Source organism: Danaus plexippus, chromosome 2 (assembly GCF_018135715.1).
Source record: "Danaus plexippus chromosome 2, MEX_DaPlex, whole genome shotgun sequence".
Classification (NCBI taxonomy): domain Eukaryota; kingdom Metazoa; phylum Arthropoda; class Insecta; order Lepidoptera; family Nymphalidae; genus Danaus; species Danaus plexippus.
Window position 1 is genome coordinate 9,683,445 of NC_083537.1, and position 15,708 is coordinate 9,699,152.

The 15,708-nt window shown below is 32.4% G+C and overlaps 1 protein-coding gene across 1 annotated transcript; it reads left to right on the forward strand.

The window, feature by feature from the left end:
- The first annotated feature begins 8,201 nt into the window (after positions 1-8,201).
- LOC116779667 (nucleolar protein 58) lies at positions 8,202-12,866 on the forward strand. The gene is made up of 5 exons (XM_032674060.2): positions 8,202-8,387; positions 10,222-10,298; positions 10,576-11,724; positions 11,857-11,968; positions 12,566-12,866. The coding sequence occupies exons 1-5, from the start codon at positions 8,343-8,345 to the stop codon at positions 12,824-12,826; spliced, it is 1,644 nt and encodes a 547-aa protein (XP_032529951.1). The 5' UTR covers positions 8,202-8,342; the 3' UTR covers positions 12,827-12,866.
- The last annotated feature ends 2,842 nt before the right edge of the window (positions 12,867-15,708 follow it).

Below are 15,708 nucleotides of genomic sequence, written 5' to 3' on the forward strand. Positions count from 1 at the left end.
GCCAGGAGATTTCTTTTTATCGTGAGCAATCACAACATTATGAAGGCTGTTGAAAATTATGAATCACATAGAATTGAAGCGACTTACAGAGTCGTGTACAGTATCAAGAGACGATTCATTAAAATAGAAGAGTGAGGGGTCCTTGTGAATGTTGCAATCGCCACTTTGTAAAGAAAATGTCGCGTGGAGCAGATAATGAAGTTTTAATACTGAAAAACAAAAATACTACACATGTATATGTTACTTGTCATGAAACATATGGATATAAGTGAAGAATGTTTAGAGGCAAAGAACTAAAAAATGAATTGATAAAAAATACATAGTGGTGGCTCAGTTTAAGAATACTATTAAGTTTTAATAGGTGGTAGAGCCTATCTGTAGTCATATAACTACAGGTCTAACATGGGCTGTCTCGACCGGGGAAGTACCACCCTCTCACAGAAGAGCGGCGTGAAGTAACCTTTAATGGTTGCGTTTCATCCGATGAGTGAGAGAGCCGGTTGTCCTTTCCCTATTCCCACCTTTTCCTGTCATTTCCTTTTCCCCCCCCTCCCTATTCCTAAAAAAACATGGTCCGCAACGCATCCGCATAAGACATGTTGTGGATGTCCATGGGCACTTTCATATAAAAAAAAAGTTTCTAAGTAACTGTCATTAAAGTAATTTACATTACGGAAAAATTAAATAAAATTAAAATTTTTCAGTAAAGTAATTTCAGTTTGTAAAAATTAACTGTTAACAAAATAATGAATACATTCGGTGCACTGCGTGAAATTTAAAACAGGCCAGTCACTTTCATATTGAGACGATTAACTTGATACATAAGGAAATTTATTAACTTGATTTGTATATGTAAAAGCTATAGTTGCCATTATCAAACTTCGCGTTACTCTCAGCCTTAGTAAGATCTACACTGGAGAAAAATATTGTTATAAAATAGTTTTTGCTCACTTAAATTCCTTTATGACAATGTTATGTAAATTGGTAACGCTCACAAAGCAAAATTTGAACTTCAAGCGGAGTCAATTTAGCGGTGACTGAATAATTGCATAATGAAGAATAAAGGCAGTGCGGAAACAGAAGCCGGCCGTTATAAATTTCAATTAAATCTATGATTTACAGAAAGTATAGAGGATTTATGAGAGCATTCAAAACTTCATTAACTACTCCCACTCCGACTGCTTTAAACTTGGATTCTAGTTAAGTACAGCAGTTAAACTTACAATTAACTCATTGCCTTCCGCCATTTTGCTATACATATTATGGAATGGAACGGTTATATGCATTTGTTAAAATGTACATTACATTTCCTTTTACACATTCCTTAAAAAGTCGGCTGATTGAAAATTATGATATTCTCACCAGGAAAAAAGCATATGAAAAATAGAAAAATTGATAGGGATCCTTGTATTCTTTTATATTTAAAACAAAGTCAAAGTATAATATCTGTTTTTATTTATGTATAGAATTAGTCCAAAAGCCGAGCGTTATCAACAGTTTATATGGGGCGGAATAGGTTCTAAACAAGGCGGTTTACGTCCGAGGCTATAACAGAACAAACTTTAGGCGCCGCTGTAATATCAGATTGTTGGCAGTTAAACAATCCTGTAATTTACACACAGCTGCTATAAACGCCTTGACAACACGCCCTTATATCTACAATTGATGTTTTGTTTCCAACATCATTTTCCCTTTTCTTTTAACGCAATGGAACCCTTAATAAAATTTGCTAAACTTTTAATTCTTCTCAAATATATCTCCTTTTTTACTTTTAATATGTACATATAACTATTTTCTTCAGTTTTCAGAACTCTCTGATTTACAGATTATGTGTATTTTAATTACTCCTGAATGACTTAATTACAGCAGTCAATAGATCATCATCATTTTTTTTTTTGTAATCTGCCAAAACTCAACTATTTCGTTACTTTGAGATTATCGTTATTTATACATTTAACTGTAACTGAGACTATTTATCTAAATTATATTAAAAAATTGTTTTTTTTTTCTGTTATCACTTACGAACAAATAGATATAATTATTGTCTGAGAAAAAAAATATTTTTTTTTTAGATATTTTAATACGACCGATTAATATTTTTTTGTTATTCCTCATAAATATAAAATAAGTAATTAACTATAATAGTTAATACACGAGGCAGGTTTTAATGTTTTGCATTAATTGCTTTTCGAAATTATGTTCCAATTACATAACGAAATCACCGAACGGACAACTTGAAAAAATCCTTCATTATTATTTAATACAAATAACAATTTTTATTTTATTCATTTATTTCCAGTAACTTTGTTATAATCACAATTACAAAGGACGAAAATCATTATTATCATGAAAATTAATAAATTTATCATTCAAAACTTAACACATATATTTTGACATTTTCTCTAAGCTTTCTTTTTTTTATTATAGGTTAAGTTAGATTTTTTGCTGTATCTTCAATGCTCCGTGGCACCGATTGAAAGAGAAACTATAATTTTTCTATCGCCATATTAACGACGTACTTACTTCCAAACATTTACCAAAGTGACAGTTGAAGTACCTTTTTATACTATTGTACTCAGTAAAAACTCTAAGGATGTTACATATACCTACAATACTAGAGTATATTTAGTCCTCAATGTAAGAAAAAACAAATATCAACACATATCATTCATGTTTTAAAACAATATAAATCTCGTGTTGTAAATGATGGATTGGTTTACATTTTACTTTGAGATCATTCATTTGGGTTATTTAAATTTCATGTGCGAGCACGTTGGAGCCTGTGGAACCGTTGGAGCTTATTAGAATTATTAGATGACGAAGACAGAACATAAAGAAGTGCACAATAAGTTGATATGTCCTCATTATAATAAGAAATTATGCACAAAAAATCTAGTAAACAATCACAAAGCATAATTCGTAGTGTTAAATTTTAATAAATCTTAAGCAAGATAAGAATTAAACATAGAGCTTTATTAAAAAATAACAACATTTTTTTTTATTATATATCCGTTTCAGGTGTAAATACTGCCGTCAAATCAACAAAAAAACCTTTTTTGTTTCCATAAAATAGAGATATTTCGTTTAAATCATAAACATATATATATGTATATATGGAAATTAAACAAAATACTTGAAAGACAAATCACGAAAAATGCTAAGCTCTTATTTTTTTCTAACTCTTTCATACGGAAAAAAAATATTCAAATCGGTTAAACAAGTTCGATTATAACCGATGTTGTCAGTGATGAGACTTATACTGGCATATATAATACGAAATTTTCAATTTAACGAACACATCGTCCCTAGATACTACTACCATATACACTAAAATAATTGTTGTCCCCTAAACTAAACTAAAACATTTTCTTTGTAAGTATATTGCTGTGGGTATGTTTTTATTCCTATATACAATTCTTAGAATCATAGACTTTATATCTGAGTCTCACGAAATATCCTCAATAACAGTTCAAATTAGGTTCGCGTTTTATTATCTGTTTTTAGGAACTTCCATAAGGTTTTCAGTAAACATCCTCATAAAAAATTGCAAGAGTGAAGTAAAAGTCCTCCAAATGGAAACAAAAGTGCTTCTAAAGCCATTTATTTTTTATTAAAGAAACTCACATTGAAAGAATATATCCTCGGAATGAGTGACGACCACTCAGACCTCAATGTTAACTTACTACAGTTCATTCATTCCGATTCTCCGATACGATGATGTATTGTACAATTAATCACGCAGACTTCACTGGGCGGTAAAAAATATATTCCAAGAAACAAATCCTGTCGTTCAAGGACGATTTATTTTTCTTCTTTCAAAAGTACCAAAGACGATTTAGATTTAGGGAGCTTCACAGTCCTGAAAATAAATAATTGGTAACAATTTGATGTACGCATAAAACTCTGAATATATTAATAAAACGTTTGTATATTAAGTGTGTGAGCTAAAATGTAGTGCAGATTATTTTGGCTAACATTCGTGAACACAATACACTGTAAGTCATGCAGTTTAAAGCCAGTTATGTAGTGGAACAAACGCACTGTGTTGTTCTAATGGCATATTTTGTCAGTATAATAATGTTATTCGCGCACAGAGGCCATAAACACGCCTTAATATTGGCCATCTGATGTTCCGTAAAATGTTGGTTATTCTGTGTGAAAACAAGCAGGATAGGAATAAAAATGTGATTTTGTAATCACATCACAAAAACATTCCTATATTGACTTATTGAGAAACAATAAAACTGTTAAAAATAGTAAGCACCTACACATATACAAATATACCATAAAATCAAACAACAAAGTCTCAAAATCAAATCAACAAAGTCTCTGATGCAAAATTGTATTTTTTTTATAATGTCTGCGATTGATTCATGGATCCTTTTAACCGGTGGGTGTTAAGTCGAATGAGACTAATGTAATCCATCCATCGCCGTCCATTCCGTTCATCTGTTGCGTTCACTGAATGGATGACCCGATACATACATACATATAATACACACACACATATATACACATGTGTGTCTGTGTGTGTGTGTGTCAAGATTTGTATATGAAAAGGAAGTGAAATAGATTTCATTTTACTTAAACTTTAAAGAGATACGTTACAAGTAACATACAAGTTGACCATATTTATTTTATTCGGTTGTTTCATATTTATTTTTGTGTAATTTATATAAGTTTTAGTGTATTAGTTTTAGTGCTAATAGTCTTATTTAACTGATAAAATGTTGAAACAAAACACATTTAACTGTTATGAAACATCGTGTCACAGGAAACGGAAACAATGAAGCGCCTTGTCTATTCAAAACACGCGCGGGTTACAAAAATAACAATATCATTGTAGCTAGTATATGACCTCTGTAACTAAAATCTAAATTGTTCTACTTCTCGACGTTTGAAATTTTTTGAAAAATATTTTGTTATCAACAAATTTATCTATTATTAAATATGTATCTTTCCTATGGCGTTCGTTTCAAAGGTATCAATTGATATTAGTATACATACTCGTTAAAAAATCGATACATACGATTTAAAATAAGGACTTCAACTATTAAGTAAAAGTTAAGAATCTATATCACGTGTCCATCAATTCACTTTTGTATTGCACTTGAGTACTTATTAAACGTCATAGTAACTAGCACAAAATATTCTTTGAGAATCTTTTAAATGCACCGATCTGAACTCTGCACTATTTTAATGTTGTGAATTTCTTGTCTCAAAATTACTACATACAAGATATATATCAATCTTTGTATCGTTACAGTACCGTATAATAATTTTCACTCTCAGATAAATAACAGAAAAGGACGTAATTACGTAGATACCAAAGTTATCTATACCTTTTTTTTTGATGACGCAGGGAAATTCTTTTTACGAGCTGTCTAACCGGCCTTGGTGAGGCCGGATAGGATGTATGAGACACGACCTGGGAGGCTCCTACTCACTAAAACCACTGCGAAAGCCATCGGCCGCTATGTTGGTGTACCCCGGATCTGTCAGCAACAGGGCTCACCAGCGACCGGCCGGTCCTGGCAAAGACCGGACTTACTCCCTCGGAGCAAAAAGTTATCTATACCTACAGCACGGTAAGATCAGAATAGCATAATATATAATTTCTTTATATATTTCAAAAAAAGAAACAAAATTAGCTCCACCCAAGTAATTGTAGCGCGCTGTCTTCACTGTTCATTGTGTAATTATGAAGTTAGCTCCTAATTGCCTCGCTGGAGTATAACGTACGAGTATAAACCGAAATTTAGTTTTATTAGCCTTATAAATTTTGCTTAGACTGCATTACTTTGCATTAATTGCAAACTGCTGATCATATAACTAAAACATCTTTTTAACTGATATCTCAAACAACAAAAAATTATGTACATCGTTTTAAATTGACTAATAATAATTGGATTGTCTTACTTATAACAGTTTAACCCATAACTAAGTCGTTTTTTGTCTATTTTCAAAATTATTTTTACATTGCAACCACGTTACGACATGTCCTTAATTACATCAACATGTTAAAAAGGGGAAGAGCAGATGACAAAGAAGTGGCGATGACAAAAATGTCTGTTGAAGGTCTATTAACTAAGCTCGTATAACGTGTAGGACATAATCCATTACTATAAATCAGTGTCACCTCTAGTACGTCGATAAACTATGTTACTTAAAATATAAGTTCATTTCACTGCAGAGAAAAATCAAGTAGTTTTTATTTATTTTTTTAATGAAGGTATTCATGAAAAAGTTAATACTTTACTCCTTTGCTAAATTACTGACCTGAGATTTAAAAAAAAAAACAAAAGTAATGTGTAAATATTCTAAGTATAGTCGCTTACGGTTCGTAATGTATGAAAATAATATATTTACGTTGGCATTTAAAGAATCCAGTTATTGCCGCTTCTATATTTTTAACACCGAATTTTTAATATGCTTCTATATTTGCAAATTGAAACACCGGCAAATAAAATTCTGATAAATTACGATGAGGATTTGAAATAAAATAAAAATGGAGTGTTTTATAATTTTATAATTATTAAAAACAGCGATAATTGATTAACGGAACAGGCTATCGATATTACTTTAAAAGTCAAACAGATTCAGCAGCTTAGATAAACGTGTTTAAGATAAAAGGCTACAACTGATGTGAGTATATTTCCCAGAAAATTACTTCGGACAGTAATTAAAATTTATAAATACTTGCAATATTTTATTATTGAGTATTTTTTTTAAATTTAAATGCTTAAAAGAAATATAAACTACACAGAGGATACAAATTATACAATAAATTATTAAAATTTATATACAATATTGACACAAGGTATCTATAATTCCTGCCAAAAAATCGCGAGCAACAACGCCAGGGTTCAGAATGCGGCGAAGAAAGGGTCAGTGCATAACAAAGTACTGAAAGTGCAACGACCAAATTTGTAATCGAAATAAAACAAACAAGATTGAATAATTTTTCGTTTCCTATATCCTGTGCTCTCAGTTAACTTATACTTAGGATACATAATATAATTAGGATACAGAGACGAAATCTTTCTATGGAGTCATCAGACGATAGCTTTCTATGGAGTCACCGTGAGGGTGGCGGGTCAATAGCGTTGCAGGGAGAAGAGCTTGAACAGTGCCTGGTACTTGCGACCCAGGTGTAGGTTTAAAGGGCCCCTATACAACGCGCGTTAATGCTCGCCTCAACCGTCCAAGCTCCTCTCTCTACCTAACCAAAATTTGAAACGAACCTACTAGGGCTCCCTTCGAAGTAAATTCCAAGAATGAACTGATGTTAGTTCTGACAGGCACAAGTCTTTTCGTAGGTTGTAGAGAGATTTGGCTGTTATACCTCTCGCTCCTACTTCTACCGGGTACAAATTTACAACGAACCTACTCTTAGTGAGTTCGTTAGTGAGCTCGTAATATTTATTGACCTTGATAGCATGGTCTTTGGGGATGCTGGTTTCCCAAGGAACCGTGAGCTCTATTAGAATAACGCGCTTTTAAATTCACGAATATAAAAATATGTCTGATCTGGACGCCGAAGCACAAATATCTTTCAGGATTTTATATAGCCTCTTACACATATCCCTCATTATAGTCCAATATATTTTACCAATCCCATCGAATATTAAAATAATTCTCTATAAAAAAACATAAGTAACAATCATTTTAATAGTTTTAATTTACTAATAAGGCCATAGCATAGAAATTGTGATTATAACTTTGTGCAATTAAAAGTAACATGAAATGAAACAGATAACCAAAAAATCCTTTTACTTATAGCTAGAACATTAGCTAATGGCTAAATCTTAAAAAAAAGATTACATCAGCAAAAAATGTGTCATGGTTTTTAACTTGTGCAAACGCTTTAATCTGGAGAATACGGAAACATTTAATATTTGGCATAAAATCTTAGCTTGCAATATGGCTTTAATTATTTTAATGATTTTTTTGACGATATACAGAAAACTGTTATACACGGTTCAAAAGTTGTTTACAATCACAATATGTAATATTATGATTATTTTCAACTTTTTGTATTTTGTCATATGTAAAATAAAAAAAATATAATATTGATTTCAAAACAGTTAGGTAAAGTAAAATATTCATAAAAATTTTATGACAATTTTTAAATATAATTCTATAACTTTAGACGAAACTTCAACGCGTGATGTATTCACCACGAGATGTCTAATGTCAAATATAAAAACGATTGTCAAAGTCAAGCGTACCGCCTGAAATGGTGAAGCGTCGTGTTTGTGACTGCTAATAATTACAAAATTGTAATTACGTTTTTTAATCGTTATAGTTAAATAAGGACAAGTTTATTTAGAAAAATCAACATGTTGGTGCTATTCGAAACGCCGGCGGGATACGCTATATTTAAGGTGAGTGATAACACGTGTTGATTATAACCTATAAATAATCGAGCAATTCTATAAACTTTAGTTAATTCCCACGAATGAATATGGATAGCGTTTCTATCTTAAGGTTTTACTAAATAATATTGTTTTTAAAGAATATTTTCAAATGTTACACTGATTCATTTGTTTTTATTTTTCTTCGTTGTATGTTGGTGTGGTATAATCTCATGATCACTGTTTTCACGGGATCTGTCTCGTTCTATTGATATTAATAATGTTATTGAGTTTTACACTGTTATTAAACACATTGTAATCCTGACTTGTCCACATTTGTTTTCTGTAGTTTATTTCTTAATGAATTCAATCCATGGTCTGGGAGCATAATTATTTATCTTATAGAATTATCTGTGTATTACTGTGTATTTTAATTTTTTTATTAATTAAACATAACCGACATTCATATAAAATATTTTAACAAAAAACTCTGAAATTGTTACCATATTCAATATACACATTTCTCATTTGAATTATTTATTTTATCTATCAACTGTAATGAGGGCAACAGTATTTTTAATGTGTGATAGTTGAAAGTTAATGTATATGAAGCACATGTGTTAACAATGTAATTTTTTTCTATTTGAATAACATGTCTCTTGTTATGATTAAAATTAATATGTACCTTGAATATGGAGTACTGTGTTTTATATAGGTTATAGGTAGTTTTTGCCAGCAATTTTGTCTTTTGGAATTAGAAATGTATAGATTACGGGTCAACTCTGTTCTGATTTTAAGTCTGTATATGGGTATATCTGGATAGATTTTCGATTTTATTAAGTTCTGTTTTTTATTTTTTGGTGGAATGGGATGAAAAATCTTCAAATTTAGTTAGGTATAGAGAGGAGCTAGGGCGGTGGAGGTGAGCGTTTAATGCGAGTTAGATAGGGTCCTAACCAACACCTGAGTCGCAAGTCCCAGGCACTGTTGAAACTCCTCTTCCTGCAATGCGATGGACTTGGCACATGCACGGTGAATTCATTGAATGCTGAGAGGTTTCGTCTATCTAGATCCATCTCCTGGTGCTAAGCTAGCTCACAGCCAATCTTCAGCTATATGCATACAGCCATGCTTGAATAAAAAAAATGTAAATGACTGAACTTTCTTTCTAATTGTCGTCTATGGCACAGAATAAACCAATATAATATATAAAAGTAATAGAAAAATATGTGACAAAACCGGGACACTGAAATACCTCGGCAACATAGTTGGGCGATAGTATTGAGACATAAACATGTTTCTACTATAAAGACTGTTTACAATTAATTGAATACATTACTAGTTTGCTTAAGTAACATTTAACTATAAAAGACAGTTGTGGCATTTCCATTATTTAACTCTAGAACGCCTGAACTGCAGAATAATTAATAATCTGATAACTGAAAGCTAATAATTAAACCCTTATGAAGTAGACATTACAAAAAAAAAAAAAAACTCAAAAAACAATTTTCCATACAAAGTGATTTTCTTATCTGTCCTTAAATATTCGTCCCATCACTATAGTAAAGTCTGTCGTCAAATAAAAGTCTGTATTTAAATAAATGTTAGTAATCCATAGCATTTGAAGGGCACATTTTCGATTTTAAAAATCTAGAATCATGTTAGTTATAAAAATGAATGCACATAGATTGATTGGAAAGTTTTTGTGCAGGCGTTTAGAAATTTATAATATAATTATAAATAAAGTTCATGCAACACTAGCAACATTGGATGTTAGATGGTATGAAGCTTCTCGGCTCTCCTCGTTAGAAGTAGACGTAACAGCAACAAATTTTATTAATTTATGTATTTTTTTTTGTTACAGTTACTTGATGAGTCAAAATTATCACAAATAGACGATCTGTACCAGGAGTTCAACACGCCGGAAGGGGCTTCATCAGTGTAAGTCATATGTTCTAGATTCATACTGTACCAGTTGTCATAGTATAATAACATTTATAATTTCTTCCCATAGGAATGATAGTTTTTTATATGTAACTAGTTATAGCGGTCTTTTTATTTGTCAATTATCTTTCATTCAACTTTATGCACTTTTAGTTAAGAAATTTGGTAAAGAAAATGATTTTTATAGGCTCGTTTCCATAATTTTATTATTTTCATAGTTTCAATTTATCCTCTTTTGTTTTTAATATTGTATTCAATGATTTTTGTTTTGCAGTGTGAAACTGAAGAATTTTATTAAATTTGAAGACACTACGGAAGCTTTAGCAGCAACTACCGCCGCTATTGAAGGCAAGCTTTCAAAGACATTGAAGAAAGGTTTGAAGAAGCATCTGCTCAAAGATGTTCAGGATCAGCTGTTAGTCGGGGACGCCAAGCTAGGCAGTGCCATCAAAGAGAAGTTTGACTTACAATGTGTATCAAATTCAAATGTACAAGAATTGTTGAGATGTATCCGTTCCCAAATGGACAGTTTGCTGACGGGCCTGCCCAAGAAAGAAATGACAGCTATGGCTTTAGGTCTTGCCCATTCACTGTCCAGATATAAACTGAAATTCTCTCCAGACAAAATTGATACTATGATAGTACAAGCTCAATGTCTATTGGATGATTTGGATAAGGAATTGAACAACTACGTCATGAGATGCCGGGAATGGTACGGCTGGCACTTCCCGGAGCTCGGGAAGATTATAACAGACAATACTTCATTCGTGAAGATCGTTAAGCTCATGGGTACCCGAGATCACGCGGCCACGACTGATATGTCGGACATTCTTCCGGAAGATCTGGAAGAGAAAGTCAAAGAAGCAGCCGAGATATCCATGGGAACGGAGATCTCTGATGACGATATTATTAATATACAGAACTTATGTGATGAGATCGTATCTATCACGGACTATAGAGCACATCTGACGGACTATTTAAAGGCGAGGATGATGGCCATGGCACCGAACCTGACAGTTCTGATCGGGGAGCATATAGGAGCTAGACTAATAGCCCACGCTGGTTCATTAATGAATCTAGCTAAACATCCGGCTTCCACTTTGCAAATATTCGGTGCTGAGAAAGCTTTATTCAGAGCTTTGAAGACTAAGAAGGATACTCCAAAGTACGGTCTCATATACCACGCTCAGCTGATTGGACAATGTAGCACCAAAAACAAGGGCAAAATGTCGAGAATGCTGGCGGCCAAGGCGGCGCTGGCGACACGTGTCGACGCCTTCGGTGATGATGTGACATTCGAGTTGGGAGCGAAACACAAAGTGAATCTTGAGAATAAGCTGCGGTTACTAGAAGAAGGCAACTTGAGGAGAATCAGCGGCACGGGCAAGGCGAAGGCCAAGTTCGAGAAATATCACAGTAAATCGTGAGTGATGCTTTATATCATTGAAACACGTTAACGTTGTCAGCTCACAGGGCTGGCAGAGGCCACAGACCTGCATCTGGTGTTATATGCATGTGTTGTATTTCAACTGATACATGTTATTTTGTTATCCAGTGAAGTGTTCTCGTACCCGACGGCAGCGGACAGCACCTTGAAGGCAGTGAAGAGGGAACACGAGCCGGAGGAAGAAGCCGCTCCGGCCAAGAAGATGAAGCTGGAGAATGATGTGAGTAGAAATACTATTAACGGTAGCAGGAGACCACTAGTAAGATTTCATTTTCACAGAACTACTTATCTACTTTATATATTATAAAGTTCCCCTTTCATTATCTTCGAGCACATCTGTTTACAATATATACATATTCAACTTATCAGTAGAAACTTAACAATTCAACTGACCATTAGCTATCGCTAATATTTTTGCTAATAAAGTACTAGAAGTAATTGACTTTGTAAGGAAGAATAATTATATTGAAACTAAGTATGAATTTAAAGTAACTAACAATAACTAAAAGAGGTAATTAAATTCACTACAGAATTTGTAAAGATTGATATTTACAATTTTTTAACTTAATATAGTATGGAACACAATTCAAATATTTTTTGTCCACTTGAATCCCTTCCTATTGAATATTTGATGAAAAAAAAAACATAAATAAGCAAAATCTTTATTATTTGTAGAACTTTAAATTGAAGCTAGTTACTTAAAAGTGAATTCTGTGGTATTTATTATTTCTTTGACATAGATGATACATAGCGACCTGGGAAATAATATTATATTTTATTAACTATCAGTTACATAAAAAAATAATGTAACCAACAGGTCAAAGTAAAGAAAGTGAAATCAGAACCGTCAGATGAAGTGGACGGACAAGAGAACGGTGATTCAGAGCTCACTGAGAAGAAGAAGAAGAAAAAGAAGAAGTCCATGGAACCAGAACTGGCACAGGCTGGAGAACAATCTCCGGTCAGTGAGAAGAAAAAGAAAAAGAGCATGGAACCAGAACTAGCACAGAGCGAAGAAGCACCCGCGAGCGAAAAGAAGAAAAAGAAGAAAAGACAATCTCAGCCCCAAGAAGAATGAGTCACCTAGCGTTTAAAAATATATACAGACATACTATGTTCGTTTTGTTTTAATTGTTGCGCTCAGTTCCTACCACGCGTGCATTTATCCATACATTAGTTTTCCATAACACTGTCGCCCGGAAACGTTTGTGTTCTTCTCATTGTTATCTGACACCGAAGAAGTATTTCTCTGTAGGCCGTAGATTGTGATACTCGGGTATCACGACGGTGTAGTTGTTATATTTTTATATTTGACCTAGAAGGTAGTGTAGGAAGCGAGAAGATTCTACCTCTCAGTGATTCGTGGTAAGAGCCCTTATTGTATATGAAATAAGGATTAGTTTTCTGTGAACTAAAACGTATTGAACAGAATGCGCGAAGATCAGAATGTCTTTAGGTGATTTAATGTGTTGTAAGGTTTTATATTCGATGTTAGTGTTGCCACTTGTTAAATATTAGATGTAATTTCTGTAACGTAAAGGCTTTATAAATTTATATACAAAACAATGGTTTTTAATTTTTATACTCCAAGTGGCTTTATGGAGAAACATTTGATTAAATGGTATACTTTAGTGATTTTAAATGTCAATAATATTTTCTGTTATGGCAACACTATCATTACTGTAGTCGACGGATATTTTAGCTTTAAGTAAAGTAAGTATGTTTCTCATCAGGGAGATGTTTATTAAACATTTAATTTGCTAAATACAGTGTTTTTTTTACAAACTACCGACACTTATTTCAATAAATGAGAGTGGCTTAATGTTATGAGATATTATAAAGTGGTGGTTTATTTAAAACACCTTTGTATAGCAACAGGTAAATGATTAATTTGTAAGGATATATCTACCTAGTCCAACGATTCGTTTCCTTTTCCTGTTGACGTCACTCTCCAAACAACCTTTCGTCCCTCAAATTACCTCAAGGGTCCGGGTCTCATCCTAAATACCCTTTCAGGAAGGGAATCTTGCGGATTATCCTCAGGAACATCCGCGCGGTCGACACCCTGCGGAACTAAACGCTACCATTTGTGAGACCTTTAAATATACATATGTAATGTGGGAATTTTACAAGTCTTTATCTCCTTGTACGGTTCGGTTTCATTAAGGGAAAGCTTAGTTTTATCAGCTTCACCTCGATGCCTTTGGGATCAAGTGAGGTCAGGATACAATAATAAGAAAAACACATTTCATGTCTCGTCTATTATTTTTTTCTTTCATCTATTTCTATTATTATATTACTATAACTCTGTCGTCTATGACATGATGTTCACACATTTCCATCTGTAATCTGACCACAAAATTGGGTCGTCACTATTTAAGAAAGTTTACAGTTCTTCATAAACATTCGTTGGTACAATCGTTTGGGAATCATTTAAAATGTAATAGCATTAATATGCAGAAAGTAATGTGTTGATAGGAACTGCTATTAAAGTGTAATTACTGATTTATATTTCATTTCATTCCGACCATATTATTAGATACATTTATTAAACGAGAATATTCTGTTCTTCTTTTTTCACAATCACAGCCACAGGCAAATGCTAATCTACTTAATGAAAGTGCAAAGATTGTGTACAAATGACACGTACATACTATCGACGTGCTCGCTTCAATTACTTTCATTTTTTCCTACAGACTGGAGGTGTCTTTATCAACGAAAATTAAAAAAAAATAATTAAACTATGATTAGTTCATATTCAGTGTTAGTAGTTACATTTTATTGCTGATCGAAAATCAAATACGATAATAAATGGCGCGAATGAAGTACACAAACATACCACTGATTGGATGGCATTTAACTGTGTTTGACAATTAAAAGGCGGTTAGTGTGTAGTTGTGTACTGTGTTCTGAAATGATATTGATAAGTTAAGTATATATTTATTTATTATTTATTGAGTATATATATTTATTTATTGAATATGAATAAAATATAAAAAAAATTGCTTAAAGAATGTGTCAGTTAATAAGTATCAAGGAAAAATCATATATCCAGTTCCTATATGTAGTCTCGGTAATAGGTATGTATATATATAAACGTATATATACATACCTATTACCGAGACTATATTATACCTATTATATAAATATGTATATATATAAAAATATGTATATATATATATATATATATATATATAGATAAGTTTTCTTTTTTCTCATATATATATAGCTGCAAGATAGTTTTTTTTGTTAAAACAATACTTTGCTTTAGAAAGGCCTCCTGTGTTGTTAATATCACCGGACCGGGATGTATCTATAGTGGAGCTCAGGACATAATTTCCTATATTACATTACGGAATTTTATGCTAACAGAAATCGGGGTTTACAAATTTCGGTAAAACTGATGATCCTGGTCCGGATCACGAAATTTATGAAATAACTACAATGTTAATGGTCATAGGTGTACATAGGCTGAAACATACCAAGCTACTTGAAGGGTATTAGTAAGGTTTCACGCACCAGGAATTTGGTATATATAGATTAGATGAACAATTAATTAATAGTTAAGTATAACAGGATAATAAGCTAAATCATTAAATTATTCAAATTCAATTCCTACAGTTCTCAATAAATCTAACAAATATTTCTCATTTAGGTACTAATATTTATTGTATAAGTTACTGTACTAGGTACTTAGCAATAAAGTCTATCTGAAAGATTAGACATTATTCATAGAAGATTATTTATTTGACTTTTTGTTCTGAGTTTTATAATTTTACGTACCTCCAGACCCTGGGAGGCTGTTGGTGTCTTTCAAAGTACTTTATAAAACATAATAGTTTTGTAAAACTTTTGCTCTGAATTCGGATTATCTTCGTAACTCTCTATAACATTGTGTATTCCCTCCAAAACTAACATTTTAAGCTTTACAGGATTAACTGAAGTAAATGTAATGGAAAA

Coding starts and splice junctions, on each gene's coding strand:
- LOC116779667 (XM_032674060.2), top strand. CDS start 8,343: ATGTTGGTGCTATTCGAAACGCCGGCGGGATACGCTATATTTAAG. Junction 11,725..11,856: donor GAGAAATATCACAGTAAATC/GTGAGTGATGCT, acceptor TTTGTTATCCAG/TGAAGTGTTCTCGTACCCGA. Junction 11,969..12,565: donor AGATGAAGCTGGAGAATGAT/GTGAGTAGAAAT, acceptor TGTAACCAACAG/GTCAAAGTAAAGAAAGTGAA.